Below are 12,793 nucleotides of genomic sequence, written 5' to 3'. Positions count from 1 at the left end.
CTCACTACAGTTTATGACCCCAACTCTTTTAACTGTCACAGTTGATGGCCTTCCAACTATTTTAAATATAACAAATCCAGAGGAGAAGACTGGTTGGGAGAGCAGTGAGGGTCTCTCGGTCTTGAGACACTGAAGAGAGAAGTTGGGAAAAAGACTTTCTCCTGAGGGTTACCCATTTTTCCTGCTGGTAATTGGAAAAATCCTTCCCTCCAACACTTCCCAATTGAAGGGACTTCTGAAGAGAAATCTGAGCAGACTTAACCTCAGCTCCTGTTGCCCAGGGGTGAGTCAACTTGACTTTCTCTCAAGGGTTCAGGCTGCCAAGGCCTGAATTCACCCCAAACTTGAGGAAGGAGGAAAAACAGGGACCCCCTTTTCCTATTCTTCCCTGACCATTATTTCCTTTTGTATTACCTGATTGAGTTGACATTAAAAGTTATCTGTTCCCTAAGCTGTGTGAGTGAACAGATCAAGGGGAAACCCTTTGGTCTCGGGTAGTGGAGGGAGGACAAGAGGGACAAGAGTGAATTGGGGAGAGCAACTTTAGCTGAGGGAAGGCAGAAGGGGGAAAATCTTCAAACCCCCTCTCCTCTCTCTGAGCCAACTCGTTACATCTGCTATCTCCCCTGAACCCCACTTTGAGAAGGGGGTCCTCCTCTCTTCCCCCCTTTCCATACCCAAAGTCTAAGCTTCCCTCAGGGTACAAACTTTCTTCTTTTATCATATATATATAGTTGGCACCCCGGAATTAAAAGAACCTCATTTATTTTTAAAAAAAAAACCCTTTAGTGACTGTCACCAACTTTCCCCACTCCAGTCCAACCTCTGAGCCACTCAAGTGATTTTTCTAAACTGTAGGTCTGCTCATACCCCCATTCAATAAACTCCACCAGAATCCAATCTAAAGTGTCCTGTTTGACATTCAAAGCCTTTCCTAACTGTCTCCCTGTACCTTTGCAGGGTTCTTACACCTTGCTACCTGCTGTATCCTCTTCAGGCTGGGGCCACAGGGGCCTCCTGACCATTCCTGCCTCTCAGTTCCCAGCACCTTCTTTGGCTGTCTCTCATGCCTAGAACACTCTCCTCTCTGAACCCTGGCTTCCTCTAAGTCCCAACTAAAATCCTACTTTCTATAGAAAGTCTCCCCAACTCCTCCTAACTCTAATGCCTTCCCTCTTTTAACTGTTTCCTATTCACCCTGCCTAGCACGAGCATTTTATACATTATTTGTTTGCATGTCATCTCCCATTGGATCATGAGCTCCTTGGGGGCAGGGGCTGTCTTTTGCCTTTCTGTATCCCTAACACTTGGTACAGTGCCTGGCACACATTCATTCCCATAAATTATCCTGAAGAATCTTGTCAAGATCACAGTCACTAACAAGGACCTTCTGTCCTATCAGGAGGCAGCAAAGTACAGCAGAACGAGCTGGAGCTTAAGAGTTTGGAGCTCACTGACCAGCTATGTGACCTCGGTCAAGTTGTTGCCTTGCTTTGGCCAGCCAGTTTCCTTAGCCTTAAGATGGGGTCTGTAATAGTTAACTACATCGAGTTATGTTTATGTGGTACTTCAGGTTTTGACTCCTGTTTGTACACATTAGGCCTTCTACTCCTATAATGACCCTCTAGGTTAGGAGGGCTGGTAGCATTCTCTCCACCTTTATAATAAACAGAGGCTGGGAGGAGCTGAGTGCTCTGCCCAGAGCCCCCGGTTAGCCAGTAAAGGAATAAGCTTATCTTCTGGAGAATGTCAAAGCCCAGGACATATTTCTACCCCCACCATGTAGCCTTTAATAGGGCATCCCAGTGCTTGAATGACAGCGGCCAGTGAGCATGTGCGCAAATCAGGGTACCAGGACAGCCCAGTTCTCTGATCCCGACACAAGGCGTATGCTGTGCCTGGACCGCTCATGGTTCCCACATGCAAAGCATCTGGCGTCTCCCTTCGCATTTCATAGCTGCCTAAGTCGACACCTGGTCTGTTTGTAAAAGGAAAAGCACCTGTGGCACTAGTAAGCTGGCTCCTGTTTGAAACAAGATTTTCCTTCCTTTCAGTGATGGCTGGCTATCCACTGCCCAGCATATAAAGACACAGAGACGTTCCGGCAAATCCTGGGTCAACAATATGAGCTGGCCAGAATCGCTGGCCAAAAAGACACCCACCTCCTGTGGTCACTTGCACACAGCCCACAATGGCTGCCAAATATTGTGAGTATTTGGCCAAATGTATAAAAGCCAGAGAAGTCAATTTTTTACTTAAAACTGAACACAAGGATATTTTTATTTACATTAAATTACAAGGTGCTAGAAACATGTGTAAGTCTCCTCCCCACCTCCAACACTAAAATAAAAAAAAAAACACTAAAATAAAAAAAAAACACCCCTTCTTGCTCTCTTCCAGCCAAGCAGCTGCTGCCTTCGGGCAACCCTCAGTCCTCTTCTTTCTCTATGTAGGTTTTGGCACTGACCCGAGCCATCTGCCTGGCCAGGTACCGGTCTCTTGCTGACATGACAGTCTCTTTGTTGCTGCGCTTTGCAAACTTGCTCAGTGTCTCGGGAGGCTTCTCCTCTCCTCCCACCTCTGGCTGGCGTTTTGACTCTTGTGATCCTTTGGGGCTGGGGGCCCTCTCCGAGGCTCCCCCCCTGCTGGAGCCTTCCTCCCCACCCAGCCTGTCCTGTGCCCCAGAACCAGAGCAGCTTCCTTCCCTCTCTTGAGCCTGCTCCAAAGGTCTGGTGCTTGGCTCCTTCTCTCTGCATTTCTCCTGCCCATTTCTCTTCCCCTCGGCATGGCCTTTGCTCCTGTCCCTGGTCTCCCCCCTCGCCTCATCACGCGGCTCTTCGCTGTTTCTCAGCCTGGCCCTTTCTCGTCCCTTGGAGGGCTGCTTCTCCCTCTCCTCTTCCTGCCTGTGCTCTCGGTCCATCCTCCTCTCTCTTCTCTCTCGATCTTCCTGTTCTCGCCTCTTGTGGACGTGGTCTTTATTGCTGTCTTCCCTGGACCTGTGCTGATCTGGTTTTTCTTTATGGTGACCACTTTCAGGACGTCTGTCTGGCTCCCTGATGTGGCTCTCATGGCTGCGGTCCTGATGCTGGTCACCTCTCTCCCTTGTCACCGTCCTGGAGCTCTTGGTGTGGCTCCGGCTCTGGTGGCCTCTGTCCTCCCCCGAGGAGCTGGAGTGGGCCTGGCTCCTTTCACTCTGGTGGCCGCTCTCCTTCCTGTGGCTCCATCGACTCTTGTCTTCAGTTTTATCATCATCTTCACTGCTGTCCACATCAAGGTCACTGTCTGCATCAGGGTTTTCGTCTTTCACTCTGGTTTTGGGTACAACTCTATTGGCTGGGACTCTGTGGTCTGGATTTAATTCATCAGAATAACCCCGTGGCTTCTCCTCTTTTATCCTAGAACTTTAGAAAAAAGAATAGTTATAAAATCACACTGTCAGCTTCAGAAGAAGTGAAGGGTTCATACAATTTTTCTCAATCTTGGAATCATTCCCCTGAAGAACTCCTTAGACTTCCTGTCTCTGCAAATGTGAGTTAGAGGGGCTGAAAGCCGTCTCATGGGTTAACATCTGCAAGGCAACAGCACCCACTCTACTGAGCTGTCAACACTTATTAAGCTAAAGGAGGAGGAATGGTCCTTCTATGTATGGGCTGCTATACACAGATTGTCTAGTCCTCAGTTTTTTGTAAGGCACTGAAATAAAAAGACTAATCTGGAAAAGTTTTGGGTTCTAGTTATTATTCCATGAGCTTCAAGAAGAAATTTCGGAGCATGGGTCTGCATCAGATTTGGTGGAAGAAGGCTGTTAAGTAGAATTAAGTCTAAAAAATGGAATTTACTATCAGTAACAAAAAAAAATCACATGAAAATAAGTTTTTTGCCACAACAAGGCAAGATCCCATATCCTGGTCATTATGCTGTATCCCTTGCTAAGTTCACTGTCCTTGTGGGTACAGTGACATCAACTTCCTGACAAAGAGCTCAGTATTTATTAGAACAAAGCAGGAAATGTATGGTGCAAGTTATGTACTGATATTACAACTGAACGAAACTAAAATAATTTAAATGTTTTATATTTTCACAGCTGATAAGTGTGGTGGGTTCATTTACATTCCCACAAGTTCATTTTTACTAATCACACTGATACAGTAACAGTTTGTGGTTCTCCAGGAATAGCTGGCAGAGAAGCTGCATGAAAGACTTGCTGGTAGTTTGCAATACTATTATAATGTTTGGAGAAGTTGTATTACATAAATCAGTGTGGGATTGCTCAGTTGGCCTCAGATCTATTTCTGGATGAAACTCGTAGGAAAGTCAGAATGTAGTACAAATCCCAGTCAGGATTTGACTTTCCAAATATGCTTTTTAAAAATCACACTTTCCCTGCAATCAGATATTACAGTCTGGGGGGAAAAGGCACAAGAAGAATCAACTCTGCTTTCCAGCCTTCGTCTAGACACTGGTCTTCCAAATCATGCTGCCTATTAGGAGAACAAGTTGGTTTAAAGAGAATTTAATGACAAATTCTCCCTTTTGACTGTATCTACACAATTAGGAGTATCATCATCTATTGCTCTTATATACATCCCAATAGCTGGGTTTGCTACTCTACAATGATCACATTCTTGCTCACAAAGAGCATCTTTCCCCATTATAGACGTTTTGAAAATAAAATCTGAAAACACTGATCTGGGACCCACAGCATTAATATGACATCTGCCCCTTCATATGAAAAAAAGAAGTGGTTTTGGTTGCTTTCTTTTTTCTTTTTCTTTTTTTTTAAATAAAAAAAAAACCCTCACCTTCCATCTTGGAATCAATACTGTGTATTGCCTCCAAGGCAGAAGAGTGGTAAGGGCTAGGCAATGGGGGTCAAGTGACTTGCCCAGGGTCACACCGCTGGGAAGTGTCTGAGGCCAGATTTAAACCTAGGACCTCCCGTCTCTAGGCCTGACTCTTGGTTGCTTTCTACGGTCAGCAGTTGTGAAAAGATAGCATGGCTAACTGGATAGAAGGGTAAACTTTGGGTTAGGAGACCAAGTGCAAATCCACCTTCACAGACTTCCTGTCTGTGGAATCCCAGGCCAGACACAATCTCTGAGAGCTCTGGTTTCCTCGATGGTAAAATAGGAATAATGATAATAATCCTCATTACTCTCCTCATGGAGTGTTAGAAGACAACACTTCACAGTGTTAATGTGTGACAGAGACATGTTATTATTATTATTTTTTATTATTGTTAGTCTCAAAAAGGAGCCATTGTCTTCTCAGGCTCCTCCATACAAGCACAAAGATGTTCACTCAGAAGCTTGGTCCCACATTCATTGAATTCTCATTTCCTGCCTGCTTCCATTTGCATGTAGTGATGTCAAACCTTAGACCCTGGCAATGAGATCATCTGAATGACTCTCTGGCTGTCTGAGGCCCCAGCTGCCCCTCGTGAATACAGGATTAGGTAGGGGGCCCTTCTCAGGCTTAATTCAAAGTGAAGAGAAGGTGCAGATGTCCTGACCAGGGCTATGCCCGAGCACCTGGACTATGAGCCTCAGGAGGACCCTCCCAGCTAGAGCACCAAGATGACTTGCTTTGTCCTTCAAAGGAGTCCCATGAGGTGGCCATTAAAAACAATCCCAAGCATCTCCTCAGAAACTGTGAGGATTCACTGCTTACCTAGCTTCCCGAAGGCTGCATTCAGGCACTTCTTCTTCTCCAACTGCTTGATTTAAAAGATGCCTATAAAATCCACTGAGGTCTTTCTGCTTGGTCACATCCAGACGAGCTAGGCAGAAACCAAAAATACATGATCGATGGCATAACAATGACTGACTCACAGAAAGAGCCCAAGAGTCTATAAAGATATTAGCATTCCCATTTTATAGAGAAGGAAATTGAGACTCAAGGAACTAACAAACAGCCAACAAGGGGCTAAGTGGGGACAGATGCAGAAAAGAGACAGGATGTGGCAGCTGAAAGGACACTGGGCTTGGAGTAAAGACGTGGAGGTTTGCATGTTACATGTTACATGTGTCTTTGTAGTAAGTTAACTATTTAGTGTTTTCAACTCTAAAATGGGAGAAAATAAGAATACTTGCACCTTACTTTAAGGGGCTTTTGTGAGAAAAGTACTTTTTGGGGGGCACAACATCCAGATCTCTATGACTATCTGTAAGATCCACTGAGCTCTACTGTCTGTGAACTCTGTCTTCTGTTCGAGAGGAAGAGAAAGGAAAGATTCAAGTAGCACATGGCGGGATGAATTCTTACAGATGCTTTTTTCTTCTGGGTTGAACTATTCAGCAAAGCATGTGCTGACTTGCTATATGAATATAATGGAATTTTAGTGGGACATAAGAAATGAAGGATGGTGTAGATATGGAGAGAATTCAATGAAATGACACAGAGGGAAGCAAGCAGAACCAAGTGTACAAAGAACGTAACAATTCGATCACAATAATACAAAGAGAAACAACTTGGAAAGATCTCAGAATCATGACTGAAAGACAATGATGAAATACACCTCCCACCTCTTTGCAGAGGCAGAGGCAACGGATTACAGGTACAAAACCAGACGGGCCAATGTGTTGATTGGTTTGATTTGATAAGACGTATTTGTTCTCAGGGAAGATTTGTTCATGGGGAGGAGGAGGGAAGGGAGGCTGGTGAAGAGTGATAAAGAGAAAAAAAAGAACATCACTAAAACTTGTAAAAGTGCATGAAGGGAAGGGATGAGCATCAAAAGGACACAAATGGAGCCATCTAGGACTATTTTGTTAAGCATGTGTAGGGGTGGGTGGGTGGGTGGGTGCACAGGTGTGGGTAAATATTTGAAAAAGTTCGGAGAAATTCATGCAGCCCACTTCCCTGCTCTTCATGTTCTAAAGTTTTTTGAGTGGTAAATTCATAATAAAAAAGGAACATTTTAAGTTGTATGTTGCATGATATTGTAAAAGTAAATTTGCTGACTATTCAATTCAGCAACAAAGCCAAGTCCCTCTCTCCCTGGGCAGCCCTCTCTGGTTTCCTTCTCTCTCCATTTCTCCACAGCTGGCCCTGGCCCTTGAAGCTCACCTTCCAGGGCGGCGGCTCTCCTCTCTCTTTCTGCTTCCTCAGCTCTCTCTTGAAGCTTCTTTTTATAGGCAGATGTCACAAATGCCTCTTTATCATCAAATTCTCCCTTTTCCATTTCTCGTTCTTTCTGGATTTTCTTTTCCATTCTTTTCTCTTGCTCCTTTTTTCTTATCTCAACTGCTTTTAGCAGGCTGTGGATATACTTAGGCTGAAAGAAAAACATTTCATGGATAGTTTAAAGGAATATTAAAAGATACTTCTAATTAACATCTAATTATGATAAGAACAATTGCCAATACATTTATGTAGTGCCTACTATATGCCAGGCACTGTGCTAAATGCCTTACAACTCTTCTTTTACTGGATTTCCCATAACAACCCTGGGAGGCAGGTGCTGTTATTCTCCTCATTTTATGAAGAGGAAACTGAGGCAAACGGGGTCCAATAACTTGCCCAATGTCACATAGTTAGGAAGTGTCTGAAGTTGGATTTGAACCTAAGCAGGACAGAAATGATTAGTCCAAAGAGAGAGAAGAGTCAGTTTAAAAATAGCTCTTTTAGGCTGGTACTAGAACTATATTCAAAGAAAAGCCAAACCTAGAAAGTGATGATATAAGACTATTGCTATTTCCTCTACTCTAAGAATGAATTTCATATTTTCTGTGTTGTCTTCATCTCTTTGGATCCTTCTTCTATGAAATATGCTATTAAGTGTAAAATATGTAAGCCTAGTGTAGCATATTTAGTGGCGACATCTTTCTTTTTGAAAATCTTTACTAAGTATTGATTACAAGGCAGAAGAGTAGTAAGGGTTAGGCAATAGGAGTTAAATGACTTGCTCAATAAGTGTCTAAGGCCAATTTTAAACCCAGTATCTCCATCTTTAGGACTTGCTCTCCAAGCATTGAGTCACTTAGCTGCCTTGGAGATATTTTTAATAGCCTTTCTCTACACTCCTTTATTGGTGGGCACCAAAAGTAAAGGAAAATATAGCCACAAAAAGAAATAAACACGTTTATACAAGTTCTTTAAAAATTTTTTAAATTTCTTTTTATAATAGAAAATCAAGCAGAGTCTATCTAAAATTAATTTTAAATTCTGTAATTCTTTTTTCTTTCTCTTTTTGGTTTGTTGTTGTGGTGTTACAGAACCCAGTGTCTATGAGAGCAGCAGAAAGCCTTCTTTTTTAAAAAATGGGCATAGCCAAGCTCTAGAAAATTTAAAGAGGAAAAAAAAAAGAAAATTTAAAGAGGATTCATGTAAATTTTCTAAATGTATTGTCTGGGAGACAGGAGGGGTGATTACTTCCAAGATGTAAGAGAAAATATCAGTATTTTCATAAATTATTAGAAATAAATGAGTGGTTACTCTCAGAACCTCCAGCATGCTGGACAACCTTAGTTACTTGAGTTCAGAAAAAAAAAGGAAGTATATAGAATTAAAATTCTTAGAAATTGTTTTTTAGTTTATTCTTAGCATTAAGATTCTGATGGAGGGTCAAGGGGGATATGATTGGGGATGTAGACTCTAAATGATCATCCTAGTGCAAACATCAACAAAATGGAAATAGGTTTTGATCAAGGACACATGTAAAACCCAGTGGAATTTCGTGTCATCTATGGGAAGGCGTGGGGGGAGGGGAGAGAGGGAAAGAATATGATTCTTGTAACCAAGGAATAATGTTCCAAATTGACTAAATACAATAAAAAAAAGATTCTGATGGAAATACACATAACTTTATTAATTCTGAGTATGATTACAGAGATCACGTCAACCAAAGCATAGAGAATACCTTAAACCTAGAAGAAATATTAAACAGCAGAACTGGGACACAGAAAAACCCATATTTTAAAACACAAACCTTTCTGTCTTTTACTAAAAGCAATTTAGGATTATTTTCTTCCTTTTTCCGCTGCATATCATCATAAATACTGTCATATTCATACACAGTGGCATCTTCTGCAAGGGCCTTTTGGATTTCAAGTTTGGTCTGTTAATAAAAGGAAGGAAAAAGGTTAAAAAATCAACTCTAAGGTAAACATCAATTTTATTTCTTATTTTGTCTAATACATTTTACCAAACTCGTATGGGGTGTTCCAGCCAAGGATTTCGTTACCTAGTGGCTACCCTCCTTTATTGGTCATGTGGGGAGAATGAAGTGATCTCACAAGATCAAAGATTTATGGCTAAGGGGGACTTTGGAGCAATTCTTGTCCAGCTTCACCTTTTAAAGTTGAAGAATTGCAGACAAAGAGAGGAAGAACAACTGGCCCAGATCATAAAGACAGTAAGTGTCAGAGGTAGGATTTGACCCCATGACCCAACACATTTTTCATTATACTCCTCCACATATAGTATCACTGTATTTAAAGCTGAAAGGGACCTTAGAAACATGAATTAATAGTTTGTTCAATCCCCTTATCTTATAGATCTCTAAAACCAATCAAAATATTGTCCCATACCTGGTGGATTCAATAAAAGGTGAGAAAGGGTCAATAAATACATGGGAAAGTATGGTTTGGGAGAAAGAAATAAAAGAGGCCAAAGACTTATAGATTATACAGAAGCTTAATGCTTCTACATTATACTTCCTAAAAAAATCAGTAGGTTCTAAACAAGTTAAGCATCGAACATTAGAAAGAATGAAATTATCTCTATTCTAAAAGTCAACAAAAGAGATGAGTTACCTACCTTTGTAATAGTTAAAATTAAAAGCTTTATAACTTTATTAAATAAAAGTAGTAGTAGAAAGAGGGAAAGGTAGGGGAGAGAGCTAGACAGTTAACTAGTTTACTGATCTGTTGGCCACCACGATGGATTGAAGCTCACCGCCTACAAGAGTTCATCCAGCCTCCCTTACTTCCTGCTGGGTCTCCCCTTATAAGCAGTTTTCTCCATCCACTAGCTCTCTCACATCACATCTCAGGAACCAACCATAGTATCTCAACTTTCCTGGGCTGCCCAGGGGGGCAGTACCTGTGGAATCAGCTTCCTATCTCATTTGGTTCCTTGGTTCTCTTACTTTCCTTTCTCTGAGGGGATTGTCTATACCTGGTTTTACATAGTGGTCATTGAGAAATGGTGTCAACAAAGCAATAGAATGGAGAGAGATGTTCCCTTCCAACAATTTTGAGTCAGTATTCTATGCGTAGTCAGACTATCAACTCATTAGAGCTAAGATCAGAATGTATAACAAACTATAGCTAGTTGAAAGGAAAAATAAGCCATACAATGAAGAAGATTTAACCTTGAATTAAACAAGTTATTAAACATTTTAAATGAAAAAGGGACAATAATGACACTGATACCAATTATAATAATTTTATCCAGAAATCAAATTACTTTAAATCAACTGCTACAAGAACAAAATAACCCAAAAAGCTGCCTTAGCAGACATTTGACTTAATGGCCAAAAAAAAAAATCTGCTAAAGGCAATAACAGGTCTTACAAATAAAGATGGTCAATTATAAACACTATCATCTCATAAAACAGAAATGAGGAACGTAAAACTAGTCTAAAGAAAGACTGGCAAAATATTCAACTAAGCAAAGTTATTCTAAGAGTATTCAAGGTTGAGAATGGAAAAAGGTCTACCAAAAAAAATTGGAAAACATTTGGAAAAGTTTTCACAACAGTTTTCTTCATCAAGGAGAATAAAGTCAATATACTTGGATCTTAGTATCACAGATCCTGAGATGCTTACAGAGGAAATAGAAACATTACTAAAGAGAATGAAGATGGAAAAAAAACAGGTAGATTGAATCAAGCACATACACCTGTTGGAGAAGATAAAGTTGTGGACAGCAGTGAAGGACCAATTTACAAGATATTTAAAGAATATAACAAAATCATGGAGAAAAACAAAATTACTGTTTTGGATCTGATAACTACTGACCTATACACTTTAATCTCCCTTCTATACACAGTCTGTATGTGAGTCACCTGTACAGAAATACCCTCAATGAGGGTAGTACCAGGAAACAAGCATGCTTTGACAAATATTCAACAATGGAACACCTTTATCAGCTCATGATGACTAAAGATGTCACTGTATTTATTATTCATTAGAAAAAAAGCATTACACTTAGTGTTTTTAATACCAGATGTTTCCCATCTATATATTAAGCTCATCTAAGATTTCTTGGAAGACATAACAGAAATAACTCTGTTCAATGGTCCTCTATAACAACTATCGGGCAGGCATAAAACAGAGACGTATGCTCACCAGAAATATCTGCAGATACAGGGTAGAGACTGGGTTGAAGAGGGATTCCCTGTGTATAGTGAGTCCTCCAGAGGCTCCTCTTTGTAGAAGACATTAATGTTGATTGCAACAGAGCCTACTAGAACAGATCTATTATCAATCAAAGGAATTTGGTCTAACCATCCATATAGAAAAGGCCAAATATAGAGCTTGTCCAACAGAATGTATATTTGGGGTGTATAATTGAAAATGTTATCCTAAAAAAAAAAGAACTACATTTGCCAGGAGCCCACTGACTTCCTGTCATTCCGTATTTCCTGTAGACAGGGAATAAATTGAGTGGGTGGTCCTACTTTCTCCCTCTTTGGCTTCATGGCAAGGATGGTGGTGGTAAGCATGGGGATTTTGAATAGGCTGATTAGCCATGGGCATGTGGTTGGTTTTTTTATTTTGTATTCCTTTATTTCTAATGATTTTAAGTAAAATCTTTTTAATATATTTTTATTATTGAGATTAATTTTAACTCTTACAATGATGGCGACCAGAAGTTGGAGAAAAAAACCTCTCAATTTTTTAAGATAGACTAGATAAAAAATTTAAAGCCATGTTTCTCTTACCACGGCTCCCCTCTCACCCCAAACTCCAAGAGAACTCCAAACTCTTTACCAGAGCTGTTGCCCTGCTCCTGCCCATCTCACTCCCCCAACCCCCCCAAATTTTGCTGAACTCTACCCACCCGGCTGCTTTAGTTTGAGGGACTTAGCCAGGGACTCTTGGTGGAGAAGAGATAAGCTGCTTCTCTCATCCATCTGCTTGAGCCCGTGTTCCTTGTTCCTGCCTCTGGTGTTGCTGCTGATCCAGCCTCCTGGGTTGACCCAGACATCAGCTCCTGATCTTCTTGATCCTGATCACTCATCCTCCTGCTCGGGCCCTCTGGTCCCCCAGCCCCAGTAGCTGCCTCTGTAGGTGCTGCTGATTGCTTTCACCGAAAAGCTAGGAGTCCTTGGAGCCACTTTCAGGGCAGCCAGCAAAAAACCAGGGTGTGTTTTCCTAAGGCAACAATTAGCCTCCTAACTTCCTGTCTAAGTGGCAGAAGAAACAAACTGCTCACTAGTGTTTTACCTCATAGGGGAAAAAGGAAGTAAAATTGCAAGCATGGTATGCTCTATGAAAGAGCAGTACCATGCCTATTTCAAACAGCTTGCAGTTTTAGGATGTTTTTTCTTTCTACCATTCCTGGGTACCCTGGTCCTTTCAATTATCTTGCCTAAGATTCAGGGGAGATATTCATCTCCCTACAACCCTTTGCTATTTGGGCCTGCCCAGTCTCTAAGATTCATCCAGTTTGGGATTCCTCCAAACCATGTTCAGTGAGAAAGTCTCCCTCACTATGGGAGATCCCAGAGTTCTGACAATAGGAATCTGAATGGATAGAGAAGGATAGAGAAGAGAACTTTAAAGAGTCTGTAGGTGAAATTTTAAAGCCTTTTCAGACTCCATTGTTTCATGAAGGTCTCTGT

General features: G+C 41.4%; 1 protein-coding gene across 2 annotated transcripts in view; it reads right to left on the bottom strand.

Annotated features, from left to right (window-relative positions):
* Positions 1-2,234: 2,234 nt before the first annotated feature.
* Positions 2,235-12,793, bottom strand: part of NSRP1 (nuclear speckle splicing regulatory protein 1) — an 81,129-nt gene continuing 70,570 nt past the window's right edge. Inside the window, exons 1-5 of one of the 2 annotated variants that reach the window (XM_056819584.1) lie at positions 11,295-11,436; positions 8,930-9,058; positions 7,069-7,276; positions 5,671-5,779; positions 2,235-3,401 (exon numbers count right to left, since the gene is read on the bottom strand). In XM_056819584.1, coding sequence (XP_056675562.1) covers positions 2,429-3,401; positions 5,671-5,779; positions 7,069-7,276; positions 8,930-8,986 — 1,347 coding nt within the window. In that variant the 5' untranslated portion in view covers positions 8,987-9,058; positions 11,295-11,436 and the 3' untranslated portion in view covers positions 2,235-2,428. Of the gene's footprint in view, positions 3,402-5,670; positions 5,780-7,068; positions 7,277-8,929; positions 9,059-11,294; positions 11,437-12,793 lie in introns of those variants that run through there. The other variant, XM_001369305.5, reaches the window with a different exon arrangement.

Source organism: Monodelphis domestica, chromosome 2, assembly GCF_027887165.1.
Source record: "Monodelphis domestica isolate mMonDom1 chromosome 2, mMonDom1.pri, whole genome shotgun sequence".
NCBI classification, from domain to species: Eukaryota; Metazoa; Chordata; class Mammalia; order Didelphimorphia; family Didelphidae; genus Monodelphis; species Monodelphis domestica.
This window is presented reverse-complemented; position numbering and strand designations above follow the sequence as displayed.